The sequence below is a fragment of the Diplotaxodon limnothrissa genome, linkage group LG14, assembly GCF_057381915.1.
Source record: "Diplotaxodon limnothrissa isolate DT_005_m linkage group LG14, D_limnothrissa_male_GT1.1, whole genome shotgun sequence".
In the NCBI taxonomy this organism is placed as follows: domain Eukaryota; kingdom Metazoa; phylum Chordata; class Actinopteri; order Cichliformes; family Cichlidae; genus Diplotaxodon; species Diplotaxodon limnothrissa.
The window spans coordinates 13,310,959-13,332,056 of NC_140609.1; the positions used below are offsets into that span (position 1 = coordinate 13,310,959).

At 41.8% G+C, this 21,098-nt stretch overlaps 1 protein-coding gene across 1 annotated transcript in view; it reads right to left on the bottom strand.

Moving 5' to 3' along the window:
* Positions 1-764: 764 nt before the first annotated feature.
* clpb (ClpB family mitochondrial disaggregase) overlaps positions 765-21,098 on the bottom strand; it is a 36,786-nt gene continuing 16,452 nt past the window's right edge. The window contains exons 6-16 of the mRNA XM_085371039.1: positions 17,977-18,074; positions 15,260-15,374; positions 9,933-10,010; positions 4,574-4,629; positions 4,401-4,445; positions 3,396-3,557; positions 3,144-3,300; positions 2,808-2,881; positions 2,584-2,703; positions 1,343-1,447; positions 765-1,133 (exon numbers count right to left, since the gene is read on the bottom strand). Coding sequence (XP_085227165.1) covers positions 936-1,133; positions 1,343-1,447; positions 2,584-2,703; positions 2,808-2,881; positions 3,144-3,300; positions 3,396-3,557; positions 4,401-4,445; positions 4,574-4,629; positions 9,933-10,010; positions 15,260-15,374; positions 17,977-18,074 — 1,208 coding nt within the window. The 3' untranslated portion in view covers positions 765-935. The remainder of the gene's footprint in view (positions 1,134-1,342; positions 1,448-2,583; positions 2,704-2,807; positions 2,882-3,143; positions 3,301-3,395; positions 3,558-4,400; positions 4,446-4,573; positions 4,630-9,932; positions 10,011-15,259; positions 15,375-17,976; positions 18,075-21,098) is intronic.

Below are 21,098 nucleotides of genomic sequence, written 5' to 3' on the forward strand. Positions count from 1 at the left end.
TTTTGTATTTTTAAATTTCAGATATTGTATAAAAAGACAAAACTGCAAATGTGAACGCAATTTTTTTTCTTCTCACTCTTAACTGAAGCCTTTCATTGAACTATCAAATAAACAAATTGGTACTCTCTTTCTGGCCACACCCGTGGCAGCACTTCTGCTATTATTTTGTTAAATACAAACAAAATAAAAATGCTGACATAAGTGTACACATTAGTTTTTAACTGCCAGTGAAAATTGTTTTCTTTGCAGTTTACTCTCTCACTGAACTAACAGTCAATCGGTAAACATGTTTGTGCTCTCTGCTCATATTGCCTTCATATTAAGTACGTTTTTGCTTTTAAAGAACTTATTTTAACATTGCACTCAACAACAAACAAATCCTCCCTAACAAAAGTAACTTCAAGGACCAAACTGCATTATATTTTTTCATGTCAATATACGGGCTGCAAGTAGGGGTGATGTGGGCCACAAGTGGTCCCTGGGCCACGAGTTTGATACTCCTGCTTTACCTGCAGTGAAAGTAGACATTTTGTTTTGAAAGGTTACTAGTGGATACTGGCAACTTGGAAGAGAACAATACAATCTGTTATAAGGCCTCCATTGGAAAATTGTGTATTTCATACTAGAATATAATACCAACATGTAGTATTTGGTTAAAGTTATTGAATAGTGTTTGAATAAAGTGAGAAAATTGTGGAGGATTAAAATATTCCAAGAGCTCAAATTACTTCATCAAAACATTTCAACGTTTCAATCACATTTTATCAACACACATTGCACAGGTTTATTGAATACGAATAACTAGTGTTAATTTAACTCTGTTTAAGTTGCTGCCATAGCAAAACATCTGTGTGCATCTAATGTCCACTACTGAAAGAAGCAAATCCAACACGTTCTTTTGTTCAGTGTATGCTCGCATTTTTAATCCTTTGTTGTTAGTGTTCAGGGCTGAGTGGTGGTCGGATGTCCAGCGTTCTCAATGAGCTGTCCTCTCCAACCACTTCGAGGCGCAGGCTGGGCGTGCTGTGCTCTTTCTGGCCTTCTGATTGGACAGACAGACGCAGCGTGCAGCCTTTGGGCAGCAGCTCCTGCTCGTACGCTGCGGCTAACTGGTTGACGACTCTCCTCTCAACCTGATGGATCAGTGACAGAGTCAGAGGTCAGGTGGAGATCAGGTTTATAAGTCAGGCTTTTTAAAAATCTTTATATGCTACATGTGCAGGATTTTTCCTGCATAAAGGAATCCCGTTGTGATTTTGTTCTATAAGGAGGCCTGAAATATGACAAACCACTTCAAGGGTTACTCCTAAAAACCAGTGTGTATGTTACAGTGCCTGCACACCTCATGCTTGATGGAACGAGCTCCATAATGCATGTTGTAGCCGCCTGCTAACAGGTCCAGTACTGGGCGATCCCACTGAAGAGTGATATCATGCCGCTGTTTAGCCTGACAAGAGAAAGAGAGAGTGGAAGTAATGTTACAATAGGGCCGAGGGTGAGACCTGCAGAATATCAGGAAAACACAAATCTGTCAGAGAGGACGAAGAACAGAGTCAAAATGGGTGGAAAGAGAGAGCGAGCGAGAGACACAGCAGCAGAGAGGAGACTGTGTCAAGCAGCATGTCTGCTGACGCTAATCAACAGGCCCTTAATACATTTTAATCAAACGCGGGTCAATAGTAGTGATCAGAGCAGCTCATTTAGCTTCAGATGTTAACACTTCAATCAGTAAATATGACGCCATGTTTTTCTATCGATATGTAGCGAGGCAATAATAATAAAAGCTCTAAACATTTAATTTGTCTAATATAAATGAGCGACAAACAAAAGCCTTGTGGGATTATTCAGTAATAATGAGATTTCTGCTGTTTGCATCGCTTCAAGATGCAGACTGAGACAAGTCATTACCAGACATGCACACTTTCAAAAACTGAAGACCCAAATATCAGACCCACAAGAGCTACAACACCACTCAAAACAGAGAAACTGAAATGAGTCGGGGTCCCTATCAGTTGCCTGCAGGGCCCATGTTTGCTGTCAGGACACCAGCTGTAATATTAATAATTAAATATTGATGAAGGCTCCACATGTTAAACACTGTAATCACATTACAGGGAGTAACAGTGGCACACAGTATTGATCCGTGTGTGTTTCTGCACAGCTCAGCAGCGGCTAACAAAGTGGGTGAGGCCTCGCAGGTCCCCACAGGAGGACACCCGTGTTAGAAATGTGGTGCTGTGAAGACGGGCGTCCAGAGGAGACTCAACCTCTGCTCCTCTCAGATCCACACACAGCTGATCGGCCCACTTGTTGTTAAAGTGGGCATCCAAACAGCAATATGGAAGCTGGAACAAATATGTGCATTCCTCTGGCGCACTTAAACAACCCATCAGTGCTGCCAAGCAAACTCTGTTAATATCAGTTAAAATAGAAAGCATGAAAGGACTCGCGAGGCAGGATTTTTAAAGCTGTGTAATATTTCCTGCATTAAGACTCAGCAGGACTTGATCTTGCATAATTTCTTTATTTACAACCGCAGAAGCAGAGAGACTAAAAATGACTGTAAAGATTGTGCTCTCGTACCTTTTTGGCCCAGAAGTTGAGCTCTTTGCTGACCAGCTGTAGCAGCTCTGAGTGACAGAATGGCAGGAAGTAGACGATTTCATTGATACGGCCCAGGAACTCGTCCCTCCGGAAATGAGCCTACAGAGGAACAAAAGACCCATGAGCGTCTCAGAGCCAGGCATGTCTGCAGCTACACCAAACAAGATGGTTTTTTATGTATTTGTGTGCATCATGTGTTTTACCTTCAGGATTGGTCGAATCACAGATTCTTTAAACTGTGTGGAGATTTTAATGTCATCACTTTTCTGTACGTCCTCTGGAGGAAAAGGAGGAGATGAGCAATAATGTCATTTCTGGTTTTTAATCATCTGAAAGCTGTTATCACAGTGCTACAATGTTCCTTTATTTTGCAAGAATGAGAAAATTAACTGCAACATGACAAAGTTAATTTGTAGATAATTTAATTTCTGTGTTCGTTTAACACAACATCAGATGGAAATGTATAATCACATTGTACAGTGTCATCAGTGTGAAGACATTAGCCAGGCTGCATGTACGCGTTAGGGCGTTTCTCTCACCGAGGTTATCGGCCAGCTTCCTGCGGCTGACCCGCTCGGCTTCCTGGCGGAGCTGCAATGCATGCTGGGCTATCTCGTCACTTGCGACGTTCGACGTCATGATGAAGATGGCGTCTTTGCATTCGATTGTCTTTCCTTTACCGTCTGTAAGACGACCCTGAAAGAAGAACACCACCAATCAAACAAAGTTTCAGTTTATTTCTGTTTTATCAAAGAGACACACACGATGGACGTAAGAAGCTGTGTGCTCGCCTCATCAAAGAGCTGCAGCATGATGGTGAGGACATCGGGGTGGGCCTTATCCACTTCATCAAACAAGACAACAGCGTTAGGACACGCCCTCAACAGCTTGGTCAGCTGACCGCCTTCTTCATGTCCCACATATCCCGGTGGAGAGCCAATGAACTTTGCCACCTGAGCGCGGACAGAGAAAAGATGCACAATAAGTCTAAATAACACAACAAGCCGATTCGTTTTATCAGGATCACACTAAATAAGTATGCTCAGCCACCCTCTGCAACAGAGAATTCAATATTTCCACACGCTTCACACCATGATCCTGTTTGCTGCATCGGGAACGTTTTCAGTGCATCCAAAAGAGGTTTTCTGAAGCACTTCAGTAACCAATTTTGTTGAACATTATTTCAAATGACAGGAAAATGTATAGACTTACCTCAAATGAGGTAAAGCAGAGCTGCTGCCTTTAATATAAGAGGGCCTTTCATGGTAGAGTCCATGTCAGCCCCCAAGCTCCGATCCTAGCCATGAAAATCTCAAACATTTTACCCATTACATCCGAAGATGTTCATAATAATCTTTGCAGCTGTAATCACCAGCCTGCTGTGTTCAGTGTTTCACTTATGCATCTGACGCAGCTTTTCTGAATATCAAAAGACCTTCGATTTCTAGCATCTATAAAGCTCCTCATTGCCACAAACTATGCAGAGAAAGTCCAAACACTGTGGTGACTGTGACAACACGACACTGTAAAACAATGCAACTCTGAAAAACTGATTAAATGTATTCATCACAAAAAGTTTCACAAAGAGAAGAACAAAAAACCCCCCAACATCATTAATTTTGGTTTATGAATCTATTACGATTACATAAACAGAATTAATCCAATGCATCACTGCCATGCATCTGCAGCAGGAAGACGCTGCTAGCAGCTGCTCTCATCGGAAATAAATGAACTTGTGTGGCGCGGCTTATTCAGTGCATACTTTGTGTTTTCGCGTGTGTGTAACGAGGCCTTACCTCGTGCTTTTCCTGAAACTCCGACATGTCCATGCGGATGAAACCCTGCAATCACAGGACGGGTTAACCTCCAAAAGAAGCACTACTGCATACACTGTAATCAAACTCATTCCACCAAATTAATACTCTTGACATGCGTTTTGTATCTATACGCACGCTGCTACGTCACATACCTTTTTAATGTCCTTGTGCATGTAACGAGCCACCTGTTTAGCCAACTCCGTCTTTCCTGTGAGACACATCATTGAACCCGTCACACACAACAAATGCATCATTTAATTGGTCATTAGGCAACAGGAACAGTCCCTCCCCCTCACCATTTAATTACTTTGTTCTCAATAAATAAAAAAAAATACAGTCTCCGCCTTTACATCAGCATGCAGAGATTTCAGGAATTCAGGAAAACAAGCTTACTCATTTCAGACAGAAAGACAATCTCTCTCCTTCGCTAAGTGCTGGCCTAAATCCCAGTGCCTCCCTCCACAAAGCTTTCAATCATCTCCAGCTCTCCAGAAGCACACATTATGCTTGCCAGTAAAATATTCTGCATATAAATGCTCATATGTGATATTGATGTCTTGTGTTTGCTATGCATATGGGTATGATGATTGTGTGTGTGAACGAGGCTGTGTGTGTCTGTGTGTTTGTCTTGTTGCTGTGTTTAATATTGATGTCTCATGGCCACTGTTTGTCGCTGAAGGGAACAGAGAATATGAACACCGTCTCTCCCTCATCTATCTCTCTGCCCTGTCATTTCACCATCTCCCTCTTTTTAGCCATCTATCTGGCCCTTAATATCTCCCCTCTCTTCCTACTGCCTTCACTCCAACACACAAACACTTCCAAATCTTGCTGATGATTAAGGACATTTAACCACTTATTCAGTAGATGTCCTCCTCAGGTTTTCTGCTTTAACACAAAAACTGTTATTAGCAGAACCAGTTTTTGATACTTTGGCCCGCTGAAACACTACACTCTGCATCACAGGTTTGCTTTAATATTTATCCTCTAGGATATTTCAAGACGTTCATGGATAGAGGAGCAGTGGGGTGAATCTGCTGCAGCAGAAATGTCCAGACAGTCAGTCTCAGTTCAACCCACCATCCCCAGTGAATACCGTTAACTGACACGACTCGCTATTGTTGATTTGATCACTCACTCACACACTCACTCACTCACTCACTCACTTCAATGGGTTACAGTAAACAAAGGACTGGAAATTTGATGGGACTTTATTATGCAGATATAAAAATGTCCTGGCATCCCAGTGCTAATGAAACTTTAACATGCAAAGACAGGTACTAACTGATAAAGACTGTGGTACTGGTACAGTTGGTGGAGTCTATTACTTCGCATGAATATTTACATTACTACCAAATCTGCTCACCATCCCTCTTCAGGAGCTCAAAGTTGCCATCCACATATCAAAACTGCCCAACTCAAAATTAGTTTGTTAGCTAAACAGTGCCAAACAGTGTTCCCATCTTCAGTCTAACGTTTCTTCCTCTTCATCAGGGGGATTCAGTTTTCCCTAACCAATCACACACAGCCTGATGACACCGTCAGTCCCACCCATGCACTAATTTGCCAGCTGTAGCGCTCATCAAGCTGATTGTGTTTTAAACTGTCAAACTGCTGTTTCCTGTCACATTTCCAAACAAATCAGTTTCATGACAACAGCCCACGATATGATAAACTGCAGACTGGAGCAGCCAGAGGATCAAGCCACCAAACGTCCAGTTAGTAGATGACCTGCTTTACCTCTTGAGCAACAGCCACCCCAATACTGGACAACCTGCACATTACAATAGAGGAGCTGCTGGTCCATAGAAGCCCACACCTTGAAGCTCCTGGTGCACTGTTCTTGTGCTGATGTTAATGGAGCTCTGTCGTTACCGAGTCAGCAGAGTGTCGGTGACTTTTAAGCATTCTGAAACTCTGCTCTGTAACTTTATGTTCTCTGACACTTCATGGCTGAGTTGCTGTGGTTCCTAAACACTTCCACTCTGCAGTAAAATCACTTAAAGCTCAAGTGGCATCCTTTTACAGGACTACACTGGAATTCAGTGAGCTCTTTCATGTTTGTAAAGGCAGCCTTCATGGCTAGGTGTGTGATTTTATAAACCTTAGGCAATGCGACAGTGAGCGCCAGAATTCAAAGATTGAGAAGTATGTCTCAATTAGGGGTGGGCGATATAAACGATATATGACAGAAACGATATAAATTTGGCCAATGATAGAGCGATATAGTCAAAATCTCTATCGCGATAGCGCATGTTGATGATGTCATCAAGCTGCACCTGTTTTGGTCAAAAGCATCGCAGCGGCTACAACCATCATCATCTGCAAATTATGCCGGGCGACAGTCATAGCAAAGAGATGAAGCACTTTTTAAATATGGGGTAAGCCAAAAACTGCGCTTCCTCCACTTCCGTAACATTGATTCATTAATGTTGAATTCTCTCGCAGCTGTTCTGTTCCCATGTTGTTGCAGTATATTAATAACTACCTTGTATTGTGGATGAATAATCTCAGTTGTTCTCCTGACTGAGTGGAAAAAAAGTTGGCGTTCATCCTCCAGCTTCACTGTGCTAATGTTATGCTAACATAGCTGTGTCGCTAGCAATCACGTAGCACAACATTATATACCAGGTAGTCCAACTTCACTGCTGTTTAGTTTCCTGTCTTCATTTATGTTGGAAGTGGTAGCAGAGCTGTATGTTTTAATCTCTCAGTCAGAACATGGTGTGTCATGTTTAGGTGGACACTAGCAAGCTAACTTCCTGTTAACTTCTAACTACGTTAAATTTAATAACTTCTGTTTTCATGGATGCCTGGTTGTTAAACTTAATTGCTACACCTAGTAAAGCAGCAACGCTGATGATTTTATTAAAGATGAAAGAATTTAGACTGTTTTTAACTCTCATTGTTCATTTGACTTTGGGACCTGAAGTTGACGGAGTTTTAAACCAGATTACTCCGCGACGCTCCTCACTACGGCAGCCGTAATGCTCTGACAATCCATCAAAACATTTTTTAACAGATTTCTGCACGCCCAAATCGGTTCAGGTCAGTAAGCACAACCAGAATTCATACATAAGGCTAGGGCTGGGCCATATTATACCGTTCACGGTAATACCGGTATAATGTTAGACAATGATAGGAAAATGAAATATCGCGATAGAATATAAGTAAAACGCGCATGCGCAGTGCCTTTGTTTTCATACGCACATGGCCGATTGTTGAGTGAAACAGATGAACCAGAATTGGTTTGTAAAAATGGTACAACTTCAGTGATGTGGAACTGGTTTGGTGTTTGTCCGTCAGATACACGACAAAGCACTTTTTTTTTTGCAGAACATGCAAGCGGCCGTCGTTATTGTCGTATTTGTCGGACTAAGATGCTCTTAAATCTGGGAGTAATCTGGGTCCTAAACCCCCCTCTTCAGGTCAAACGAACGCTGCACTGAGAGTTAAAAACTGTCTAAATTCTTTCATCTTTAATAAAACGATCAGCATTGCTGCTTTACCAGCTGTAACTATGAAGTTTAACTTCCAGGCATCCATGAAAACAAAATGTATTACATTTAACGGAGTTAGAAGTTAGCAGCAAGCTAGCGGAAGTTAGCTCGCTAGTTTCGCTAGTTACCTAAGCATGATATAGCATGTTCTGACTGAGAGATTTCTGAAAAAAATCAAACGTACAGCTCTGCTATCACTTCCAACATAAATGAAGACAGGAAACTAAACAGCAGTGACGTTTGTAGGGTTACTGAAGTTGGGCTAGCTGGTATATAAGGATGTGCTACGTGATCGCTAGCGACACAGCTATCTTAGCATAACATAAACAGTGAAGCTGGAGGACGAACACTAACACTTTTCCACTTATAAAAGTTAACGTGAAGGTTCCTCATGGTTAGAGACAAATGCAATCGCATGGCAGGATGCTGTAAACGGACCAAACTTCAGTCAGGAGAACAACTGAGATAATCCATCCACAATACGAGGTTAGTCATTAATATACTGCAACAACATGGGAACAGAGCAGCTGCCAGAGAATTCAACATTAATGAATCAATGGTACAGAAGTGGAGGAAGCAAGAAGAATGAGTTTAATAAAGTTTGATTTATCTGACTGCTTTGTTTCGCTTAATGTGCCTTATAATCAATCCCGTGCACCTCATGGTCCGAAAAATGCGTACTGCACACTGCAGTTTAATGTTGCAAAGCACCTCTTTTTAACTTCAGTGGATATTATACATGGTTATGCTCAGGATATGTCAGCCCATTTCTACTGGAAATGCCTTTTGGTTAAACTTTCAGCAAGGAATTTGCATTTGCACTGTTAAATTTTTATAAAGCTTTAATGTACATAAAAACCAGCTTCTTGTTTAAGTGAAAATAAATGGAAGGTTGTCTTTTTGCGCTAGTAATGTTGTGGAGTTGTATTTTGTCTCGCATCAATTATATCGTCAGTTATATCGTTATTGCAAATTTTCAAATATATATCGTAATAAATATTTTTGGCCATATCGCCCTGCTCTACATAAGGCACACTCAATTTTTGAGAAAATTAAAGGATTTTAAGTGTGCCTTATAGTGTGGAAAATACGTTATACAGAAGAAAATAATATATCGCGATATATATCGTTACCGCACGTGCTTCAAATTATATCGCGATATGGATTTTAGGCCATATCGCCCAGCCCTAGTCTCAATACTCTTGTCCATATAATGTTACTGTATTCATTGTCTTAGTTCAGCATGTTAACATGCAATCATCATTTTATACAAGGCACAGCTGAAACTTAAGTTTTTTGAGGTTTTTTTTTTTTTTGGGGGGGGGGGATTTGGCAAATAAACCCAGCACTCTGAACAGCTGGTGACACGGGAGGAAAAGTCATGGGATCAGTAAAGGGAGAAAGATTCATCCTCTGGGAAACATGACTGTCTGTACAGTTTCACAGAAATCCATCCAGCAACTTGAGATATTTGAGCCTGGACTAACAAACCTACAGACCCACCAATCCTTACATCCTTAACGTGGCTTAAAACCTGAACAGGACAACCTTTAGGTGACAAACTAGCTCTGTTGAGCAACTTTCAACAAGAGTTTCTGACTGACTGAGATATTTGTTAATCAATGATTGCTTTCTCTTTATTCCTTTATATTAAACCTGTTGTACAGGACATTTTAAACATTTACCATCAGATGAATCCTCCTGAGCATCATTCTTGACACACTGATGACAAACACATTTACTGCATACAAGCTAGCTCTGATCTGTGTTTACAGTTTACAAAGTGACGAGTGCTTCCGCAGTTCACTGTACTCTGTTTCGTTTCAGCGTAATTAAATTAAACTGCTGAATTAATTTGTTTGAGTACACTCTACATGTGTCAACAAACTTAACGTATTCAAGCAGTCTGTTTATTTTGGCTGCTGCTTCGAGGAGGCTGAAGAGTTTTTCTTTCACACGCTTTGAGAACTGAAGCGTTGGGTTGGGTGTGACAGAAGAGACAGTGAATTACCGATTCCCGATGAGCCCAGGAAGAGGAATACGAGGGGATGTTCTTCATCGTACCAGCCGTTCTCCTTTCTCCTGATGGCTACAGAGCACAGAGACAAGGAGAGAAACAAAGGGAGCCCATTATTTCAGTTATTTGCATTTGTTGACTTTGCTTTTGTGCCAAGTTTAAGCCATCTGAACCAAGCTGCCCCGGGGACGACGGGCATCCCAGAAACTATGATAAAAGTGTGAGAGAGCAGGGATGAGGAAAGGGTCAGAGACGGTTGGTGGAGGAAAAAAAAGAAAAATAAATAAAAAGAGGAAGAAGAGAGAAAACAGAGCAAGAGAGCAAGATGAGAGACCTCCAGAAAACTACCCACGATGCCTCTCCTCCCCCCTCAGTCAGTGGGGCCATTAGCCAGCGGTAATTGTGTTAGCCTCTCTGGCGCGGCCATGGTGAAATCAGTTTAGCATAGATCGCAGCCTCTCACACACACACGGACGCACAGGCCTGCTTAAAGAGGAGTGCCTACCCATCCCTGCCATCACCCCAGCAACCACACTAGCACACATACACAAAGACAAGATGATGAGGTGGATTCGAGGGGAGTAAAGAGTGTATTTGGCCGTGGTTTCAGCCACTCAACGAAGAAGCAGACACTAGCACAAACTCATCCAAATCAGAACCTGTTGAGAGAGTCAACAGGACCAAAGCCGGTGGATCGATGGTTAGCACTACTCCTGCCCCGAGGAAAAAGGTCCCGGTTCGGTTCCCCCTGAGCAGCTGAGGCTTTTCGTTTTTTGTTTGGTTCTGAGTGTTTTTGTGGCATTTGGTTTAGATGTTAGGTCACTTACAATGCAGACTAACTGGAAATACTTTTTTTTTTAGAGCAGCTTCGCAGTGTGTTGGCCCTTTGAAGCACCTTTTTAAAAAAGTGGGTGCAAAAGATACACAGGTCCTGATATATCACAAATATGACCTCAAGTTCTCTCAGTAGAGTTTTGGCCAGAAGAAATTCTGCAGTTATCTTTATAATGTGGCAGGAGGCCAGTTTATCCTCTGAAAGAAAGGATGTAAATATAATGAAAACAAAATCACATTAAGATGGTAGAGTGCAACGTATGTGATGCTACTTCGGTCAAGTGTGAAATTTGAAACTACAGGTTTTTGTGTTGTAGCACATACGGCGCTGTGCAAACATTTTGAGACCGCCTTCATTTCTTTATATTTTGCTTCCTAGTGTTCTCGAGCAACAGTTCTACAGTTTTTCAAATTTCTTCAGATATCGGCTGATATTTCACAGATTTCCATTTCTGTCCTTGTACCTGACCATGTTCAGAGGAATGTCTTTTGGTTTTGGTAGTAAGTCAAAACCCAAGACCCTGCCTACTCAGTCATAGCAACAATTCTGACAATTATTATTATTTTCTTTTACTGTAACTCATCTGCAATATGCTTAGAAATCAGCTGAGGTTAGAAATCATGGGAGCAGTGGCATCACTTCCAATACAAACTGACTTCTTTGTGCACACTGAAGAGTCGTCCCCTGCTGGCCATAAGAAAGAATGCAAGTTTAACACACTTCCTTTCAGACCTATGTTCGTTGTTTTTATACACCCTCTATGGCATAGGTGTCAAACTCTGGCCCGCAGCCCAATTACATTTGACCCTTGAAGCCATACCAAATTACTATTAGAGCTGGCCTATTGGTATTATACAGCTAATATATATATTGTTTAGTATTAAGCTTTGCTTGTTCCATATTCAGTTTTTCAGCAAAACTTGTTTGAGTCCATAAGAAGAGATTCATTCTTAAATCTGGAGGAAGATTTTTTTTCCAGTTTTGAATTTTGGCCCACTGTGTATTTGAGTGTGACACCCCTGCTCTATGGTAAAATCCCACAAAGTCCCAGGATAAAAGTGTGAGCAATGCAGTTCAAGACACTCATCTTAATCAGCTGCAAGACAAAAACACAGACCAAATGTTTAGGTTTCGTGTTTTTCGTGTCCTCCTACACCAGGATAACAACTCCCCTCCTGCTCAGCTGTTGTAATCTCTTGCAGCTGAGAAAATATACAACAGATATGACATGTGAGTGTTAAAGTAGCAACTAATAGCTAATAATCATAAAAAGCAGATTCTTGGCAGGAGAGGAGGAGGAGGAGGGGCCAAATGAGGGAGGCAGAGAGAGATGCTACACAGGGAAGCAGAGGGAGGAACTCAGATAAGGAGAGGAAAGAGGAGTAAAGATGTAGAAGACGATACAGAGGGGTTAAGAGAGGAGTGATGGAGATAAGGAGATAGAGAATGAGGGAGAGAAACAAACAAGTGTGTCAGAGATGGACACAGAGATGAACAGTGACAAGAGGGGCTCCAAAGCTCCGTCTGCTTTATCAATGGCTGTGTGAATGACAGCGTAACCTTCTGTGTGGTTGTGCGTGTTTTAGCTGATTGAGACCGACTCTGACAGAAGGGCACATTGACATTTCTCAAAGGACCCTGACAACAACAAGGAAAGGAAGGAGACACAAAACAAATGAAAGCTCTCTCACTCAGTCTCTCTCTCTCACATGCATACACACACACACTCTCAGCGCAGTGTGTATTGGGCAGGTCTGGTTGGCTCTAACATGATTACAGAGGGATGATTCTCTTCAATAACTCTTAGCCCTGAGAGCTAAACCTGGATCAATCTAACCTCCTTCCTGTGTGTGTGTGTGTGTGTGCGCGCATTTCTAGTTTGTGTCTTGCTGCAGGCCAGCTGTTCGTCATGAGGAGTTCAGGTGAAAACAGACGTTTTGAAGACATCGCATCGAGAAAAAAAAAAAAAAAAAAAAAGGGAAAGAAAACCACGTCTCGGTTTTTCTTCAATTTTTGAGCTGCAAAATTTTGCAAAAAAATAATCAGTTCATCTATCAAACTGCCAAACTTTTCTTCCCCTTTTACTACTGAAATGTTACAGTGCAACAAGATAACTTGAGCTGAAACAAAAAGAAGAGGATGAGCAGATAGGAAAAAACAAAAACAATAAACAGATAAATATGTTCCAGTTTCTTTTTTGTGTGTTTCACATAATTACATCATAGAGTCGGAAGTTTAAAGTTATCTTTGTCATTTTTTCTTTAGTTATAATATTTTTAAAATGGGAACGATATACAAAGGTTTCTGGCTGGAACAGTTGGGAACGTTGCAATCACTTCTACGAAGCAAGTCCAACGCACCCGGGATATCCTCCCATTATCAGGCTTCACTTACTCAGGCGAAGCAGTCACACGGTGGTTATCAACTCAATAAGGTAACCCAGCCTATCCCAGTCTCACGACAAACACTTGAAACACCACTATTAGCAGTGTATGACTAACCAGAAACATGGAGTTGTGCTCTGGCAGCAGATTTTTACAAAAAGGGAGATAAAACTAATATGTGAGAAATATAAGAAGACTAAGAGCAGCACAGCTGCTACAGACAGACCAGCAGAATGAGCGTGTAACAGGAAAAGTACTGCACAGTGGTTTAGTACTAAAAGTGCTGTACGAATGTGTGTGTGTTGATCTTTAAGCAAGACTGGACAAGATTTACTATATCAATAAAGTTTAGCCCATTTGAAGCTTGTTGAAACTGTTGATCACTAATCATGAGCATAACTCGTTCCAGTGCAGGTTAGGTTTGCATCATAGGTTACCATGGTGATGTACTACAGTAATACAGAAAACCCTGGGTTAATCCTAAAATTGCCTTCTGATTAATCATGAAAGTTCTACATTTTTAACCAGTAATTGCGCATTAAAATGTTGGATATGGCGTGTATTTGCAGACACATAGCCTGGTCACTCTTTATCTCTACATCCTTCTCCCATTTATCTTCTTATCTGCAGTGCATCTCTCTTTCCTGAGTCATCTCCTCATCTCTAAATATCTACTTCCCTCCTCCTGGCAAGAGTTTGACTGATTTCTGCTCGGCTCACCTTTACAAACTGTAGCTGCACACGAGGTTGTGTGTGCTCTAGTAGGTTCTGTATCTGTATCTGCCTCTGAGTGTTTTTTTCCCTGTGTGTGTGGTTGTGTGATATATATTCACTACAATACACAGATCAATCACTACACAGATCAATAAGCTGTTCCTATTTCTCTGTGGTGATGTCTTGTACGGCTTTCGTGATAACAACAGTCATTCATCGCCTTGCCAAAGACTACAAGTCCCACGACTATCCTCCCCTTCTGACACTTGTAACAACTACTGTCTTTAGTTTTACAGACAGCTCTGTAGTTTGTCTCATATCTGTAGTTTGTGTTGTTTTTTTGATGAAGTATTAGAGTTACGGAGGTCTGGAGAGGGATGAAAGTTGTTCCCTTGTTGGTTATAAACTCTGCAGTATTTGCTCTCTCCAATGTGTTATAGACTGTAATATCAGTTTCTAGCTTTGGGAATGAGTTAATTATTTTCACAAATCTAAAACAGAAAATGTCCAACATCATAAAAATAACACACAGCCTCTCTCCCTGCTGCAGAACCCTTTCACAACCCCCCCTCCCACAAACTCATCTGCAGATCAATACAGTACATGGCCTCCATGGATGGCTGGTGTAATATCAGCTCTTTACTGTCGGTTGTGTTATTGTGCTCTAACTCATCCTCCCTCCCTTCCTCTAAGCACTAAACACACTCTGTCTTTCTGTCAGAGCTACAAGCTTTCTGGTTCTCAGATATTTCCCCGTATTCTCCCATCGTGTCCCTGTATCTTTTAGTTTTATATTTTTTTTATTCTTTCGCCCATCCCATCCTCTCTTGTTTACATCTGTTTGCCCATCCCCAACAGTAGTGTTTGAGGACAAACAGTGGAGATTCAGGAGGTGCATTAATGTTTCAAAGAGGAAGAAGGAAAGGACAGGAGAGTGAAGGAGAGAGATGGAGATCAAAAACAAGAGACCCAGAGATAGAGATGATGGAGAAAGAGAAGAACAGAGACAGAGGGGGGCGAGCAGAAAGCTGGAGAGAAACGAGGAGGAGGAGAAGGGGGGGTCTGTAGTATGTCTCCTCTCTCTGTAATCGTGTTAACTGGCGGCTCCAAGCCTGGCCTCTTCAGCTGTCACGCACAAATACACACACACACGCACACAGCACCTGTGTACGCCTGACAGACAGCTCATTCATCACAATTAACCAATTACAGCCTCCGCAGGTCTGTACGAACCCGCCTACTGCTGGTGGAAAAGGCAGGAGAAAGATGTAAGAGGAGTCGCCCTCCTCGACGTAAATATGTTGAAGGAAACAAAGAAAAGTGAAATATAGGCAGTGATGTTTTGTATTTTTGTGTATTTACTCACTCAGGAGTATCTGCGGGTTTACCTGAAGCCACCGTATTGATGGCCCCCTCCTGTCCAATGATGTGCTCCTTCAGCCTCCTCTCCAGGGGGAACCTCCTCCTTTCCTCTGCCTCTCGTCGAGCCTGTAACTCCAGAAACTAGGTGGAGATAAAGAAAAGGAGAAGAGAGTGAATGAATCCGGAAGAGAAGGGAGTGAAAATGAATAAGCAGCTCTTAAACAAACAAAGGCTGTGCTTCTGTCCCTCTCCATCTCTTTATCATCGCCTCCTAGCCAGTGGGGCATGTCACTTTTCCTGCTCACGTTGTTAGTGTTATTAATTTTCCCCTTTGTGCAAACTTGGGGATCTTCATTAAGAAAGCATGAATTAAATATCTTAAACTCCTTAAGACTTTTTTGCGTCTGGTCTGAGAAAACCAGACCAGGCATTGTTCTTCTAATTTTCTATTGCTGTATTGGTGATCCAGTGTGAAATGTAGCCTCAGTTTCCTGTTCTTAGCAGACACTAGCAGCACCCAGGCTGGTATTCTGCTGCTATAGCCCATCAAGGGGTTTCAAGGTTCAACGTATGTGCATTCATAGATGTTCTTCTGCACGCCTCTCTTGTAAAGAATGGTTATTTGAGTTACTCTTGCATTCCCATCAGCTCAAAACAGTCTGGCTTTTGGTATTTTCTAACAGAGAGCTGATGCTCACTGGATATTCTCTCTTTTTTGGACGACTTGAACCCCAAATATGTATGTGTGGAAAAAAAATTCGCAGTAGAGCATCAATTCCATCAATCCTCTCTGACACCAACAACCACACCCACAGTCACCTAAATCCCCTTTCTTCCTCATTCTGATGCTTATTTTGAACTTCAGCAGGTCGTCTTGACATGGCTAAAGGCATTGAGCTTCCGCGTTATGATTGGCTGATCAAATAATTATGTTAACAAGGAGCTAAATAAGTGTATCTGCTATTACCGTTACCTGGTATCCCTGAATATAACTGAAAAAACCTCTAAATAAGAATCTCATATAGATACAACTACATCAGTTTCTTTTTCATTTCTAGGTTGAAGGTTTTTCTTTGTGGAATTATTTCTTATTTAAGAGTCTAACAGCAGAGACTGTTGTGTGTGTATGGCTGTAAAATCTTTGTGGGATAAATATGATTTTAGCCTTTACACGTTTAATTAAACCCAATAGAAATGCTATTATAAAAATGTCAAACATGAAAAGTTATCATCTACATCTTTATTTAGATCGCAAGCCAAGTTTCATATTTAGCTACTCGGTAAATAAACAGAACTGTTTACTGATTGTCGAAAATGTGATTATGTAATTAATTATGTAAGAAAATCTGCAAAATAAATACAATATTCTTCAAGGATTAGGAGCCATACTTCTTTAAGTGAGAAATCAAACATTTAAAATGTGTTTCTTTCATCTTACATATCTCACTACTGTAACGCTACCTTCACCTGACACTTTAGAAACATATTTTCCACTTCGAAGCAGCTATCTGCTTTCCCGTCTCTCTCCTCTTTATCAGACTACCTCCATTTCTCTGACACCCATTTCCTCTCCTCTGCTGATTTAGCTTGATCTCTCCACCTCCTCTCCTTCTTCTATTCTTTTAGCGTTGCTCACACCCCCTGGTTTCTCCTCCTTTCTCTCAGCCACCCCACGACTCATTTATCCTCCTCTCTTTGTCTCCTTAGACTCCAGGTTTTTACCCTGCAGTGGAGCCAGGCTGTTTATTCTCTCTCTCCATCTTGCTTAGCTCCAGCCTGCTGTCAAGTCGGTAGATAACTACGGATAACTCGAGTTTTATTTAAGAAAAAGCCAGACCTCACGTCTACCGCTACACACCTGTGAAATACCAAGAGCTGAGCAGTGACGGGCAGAAGCCATGAAATCTCAGCACTGCCAAACTTTCCAAACAATATCAAACCACATTTTTCACGTCACAATTATGTCTTAAAGAACAAAAACAAACAAAAAACCCTGAAATGACCTATCCTGAAAGCATTTGGCAAAGGAGAACAGGTTTCTGTACTGGCTTTCATAGAGCTAATAAGCACTTTCTGTGCACCCAACCCCTGATTTAGCTTATAACTCTTTGCCAAAGAGTTTGACTTCACTGTTGGAGTCAGAGTAAAAACATCCCAACGATGAGATGCGCCATAGTTCGAGTAAAGCACATTTCATTATCATGTTTCGGAAGATTAACACAACTGACTGTTTGCACTTATGAAAAGAAAAAAAAGACCCCACTTCCTTGTATGTCTCCTCATACTTGGACAATAAAGTCGATTCTGATAATTCAGAGATGTAAATGATGTGAGCTTCCATTTTACATTATGAAACATCCAAGACTTTTTCATACATACACCAGAAAACTCGCTTAAACACACTTTAGCCAGTCTGTCATGTCATGATATGCGCCGATCAATGACGCAGCTTTGTTGCGTGTTTTTAACCCCAGTTAACCTCCACCAGCTTTCACAACTTTAATATTCAAAGCACCTGTCAGTCACAAAGCGGACTGACACAGACCTCCTGTGGAGCGTCGGCCTGTGTGCAAGAAATGTGCTGAGCTGTTCACACCAGGCTAAAGAAAACAACTACATCTGGGAGCATGGCACTGTTTGTTTGTTTTTTAAAATGACCTAACTGCTGTTAATCCACATCGGGGAACCAAAAAGGAGGTTTTTTTGCAGTTATGCAGTTTTGCATATCCTTTATGTGTTATACCTTGCCCTCCCACTCCTGCAGCAAAGTGCTCACTTCTCCCTCCTTAGCATAGGCCCGTGCTGTGTGTCCCACACCATTGGTCTGCAGGGGGCTGGCACCTGTATGACAGGAACAAACAAATTTTATAGTTAGAGAATGACATAAACTAAAACCAAATCAGCATAGGTTTCAAGGGGGGGAAAATTTTTAGTACTACAACAATATGCACAGACTTCCCTCAGCAGGAGGGTCTATCGTCAATCAAAAAAGCTGGGCTAGGGGTGAGAGGTCACAAGGATCAGAGGTCACTGCAGTGAAGCAGAGGGGCGATGCAATGCCTCTGTAGGGGGTTTCATATCTGCAACGCGTGCCAATAACCATACAACTGCACACCAACACCCTGGACTATTATATATGATCTATAAATACTCACTGCAGGTTGCTGGAGGTTGGAGCCACTGGGACAAACACACCCACACACAGCAGGATCAAGTGGATGACACATTTCACAGAGGAATGAGGAGATAATATCACAGCACGAGTGAAGTGTGCCAGCCTGGGCTGAACAGTGCTGTGCTTGTTAGTGCGGGTGGTTAGCAGTGCCTTCTGCCCCGACCTGTGCTACCACTCACTAACCAGAGTAAACTCAACACACACATGCCTCCATGTGAACAAGTGACTGTAAGAACACTGTGTAAAAAAAAAAAAAAACAACCAAACAAAAAACCCCACGTAATATCTAATTGAATTGTCCTGGTTATGAACAACAAGAGTACAACATTTAATATTTGAAAAGCACCCCTACTGTAAGAAAGAGGGACAACAATAATGTAAATGTGTTGTTCAGGTCTATGATAGGTGAATGTCCTGCTCTGCTTTGTGGGAATGTTTCAGGGCATAATATGTGGATGGAAAATTAAATGTTAAGACAGCTCACACAGCTTTTTAGAGGAGGAAGCAGTTTGGGACTCAGATTTGTTTAAGGCGAATGACTACTCCATCAAATTTGTGCTCTTCGTTTATTTGTCATTGGTTTAGAGGAGTTTTCATGTTTGACTGTAGCAGATTTAAAGTGGATGTATTGGACTCATTTCTAGTGACATTTTTATTCTTGGACTAGCTTTGCAGTCACAGTTCAAAAAATAAACTAATAAAACATAAATCACCGTCTTAGATTTGGTGCGGTCCCTCATATCAGGTTTGGATAGCAGGTGGGCGAGGCTGCTGTGATCACACCCGAAAATGCTCATATTACGGATACCTGCTCTGACATCATGAATAGGACATAGTAAGGGGGGAAAAAAGAGTTGGAAACAGTACTTGGAAGTTTCTAGACTTTGAATTTTGGTTAACTTTTACATATTTGAAAGTACTTTTTTTAAGGAAGTTTTACTCTTTCCGCACTATATCTATCTATCTATCTATCTATCTATCTATCTATCTACAGGGAGTGCAGAATTATTAGGCAAGTTGTATTTTTGAGAAATAATTTTATTATTGAACAACAACCATGTTCTCAATGAACCCAAAAAACTCATTAATATCAAAGCTGAATGTTTTTGGAAGTAGTTTTTAGTTTGTTTTCAGTTTTAGCTATTTTAGGGGGATATCTGTGTGTGCAGGTGACTATTACTGTGCATAATTATTAGGCAACTCAACAAAAAACAAATATATACCCATTTCAATTATTTATTTTTACCAGTGAAACCAATATAACATCTCCACATTCACAAATATACATTTCTGACATTCAAAAACAAAACAAAAACAAATCAGCGACCAATATAGCCACCTTTCTTTGCAAGGACACTCAAAAGCCTGCCATCCATGGATTCTGTCAGTGTTTTGATCTGTTCACCATCAACATTGCGTGCAGCAGCAACCACAGCCTCCCAGACACTGTTCAGAGAGGTGTACTGTTTTCCCTCCTTGTAAATCTCACATTTGATGATGGACCACAGGTTCTCAATGGGGTTCAGATCAGGTGAACAAGGTGGCCATGTCATTAGTTTTTCTTCTTTTATACCCTTTCTTGCCAGCCACGCTGTGGAGTACTTGGACGCGTGTGATGGAGCATTGTCCTGCATGAAAATCATGTTTTTCTTGAAGGATGCTGTAGCTCAGGTGGCAGAGCAGGTCAGCCACTAATCAGAAGGTCGGTGGTTCGATCCCAGGCTGCATCCTGGCTGCATGCCAAATATCCTTGGGCAAGATACTAACCCCGTGTTTGCCTACTGGTGGTGGTCAGAGGGCCCGGTGGCGCCTGTGTCCGGCAGCCTCGCCTCTGTCAGTGCGCCCCAGGGCAGCTGTGGCTACAATGTAGCTTGCTATCGCCAGTGTGTGAATGGGTGGATGACTGAATGTAGTGTAAAGCGCTTTGGGGTCCTATGGACTAGAAAAGCGCTATACAAATGCAGGCCATTTACCACTTCTTCCTGTACCACTGCTTGAAGAAGGTGTCTTCCAGAAACTGGCAGTAGGACTGGGAGTTGAGCTTGACTCCATCCTCAACCCGAAAAGGCCCCACAAGCTCATCTTTGATGATACCAGCCCAAACCAGTACTCCACCTCCACCTTGCTGGCGTCTGAGTCGGACTGGAGCTCTCTGCCCTTTACCAATCCAGCCACGGGCCCATCCATCTGGCCCATCAAGACTCACTCTCATTTCATCAGTCCATAAAACCTTAGAAAAACCAGTCTTGAGATATTTCTTGGCCCAGTCTTAACGTTTCAGCTTGTGTGTCTTGTTCAGTGGTGGTCGTCTTTCAGCCTTTCTTACCTTGGCCATGTCTCTGAGTATTGCACACCTTGTGCTTTTGGGCACTCCAGTGATGTTGCAGCTCTGAAATATGGCCAAACTGATGGCAAGTGGCATCTTGGCAGCTGCACGCTTGACTTTTCTCAGTTCATGGGCAGTTATTTTGCGCCTTGGTTTTTCCACACGCTTCTTGCGACCCTGTTGACTATTTTGAATGAAACGCTTGATTGTTCGATGATCACGCTTCAGAAGCTTTGCAATTTTGAGACTGCTGCATCCCTCTGCAAGATATCTCACTATTTTTGACTTTTCTGAGCCTGTCAAGTCCTTCTTTTGACCCATTTTGCCAAAGGAAAGGACGTTGCCTAATAATTATGCACACCTG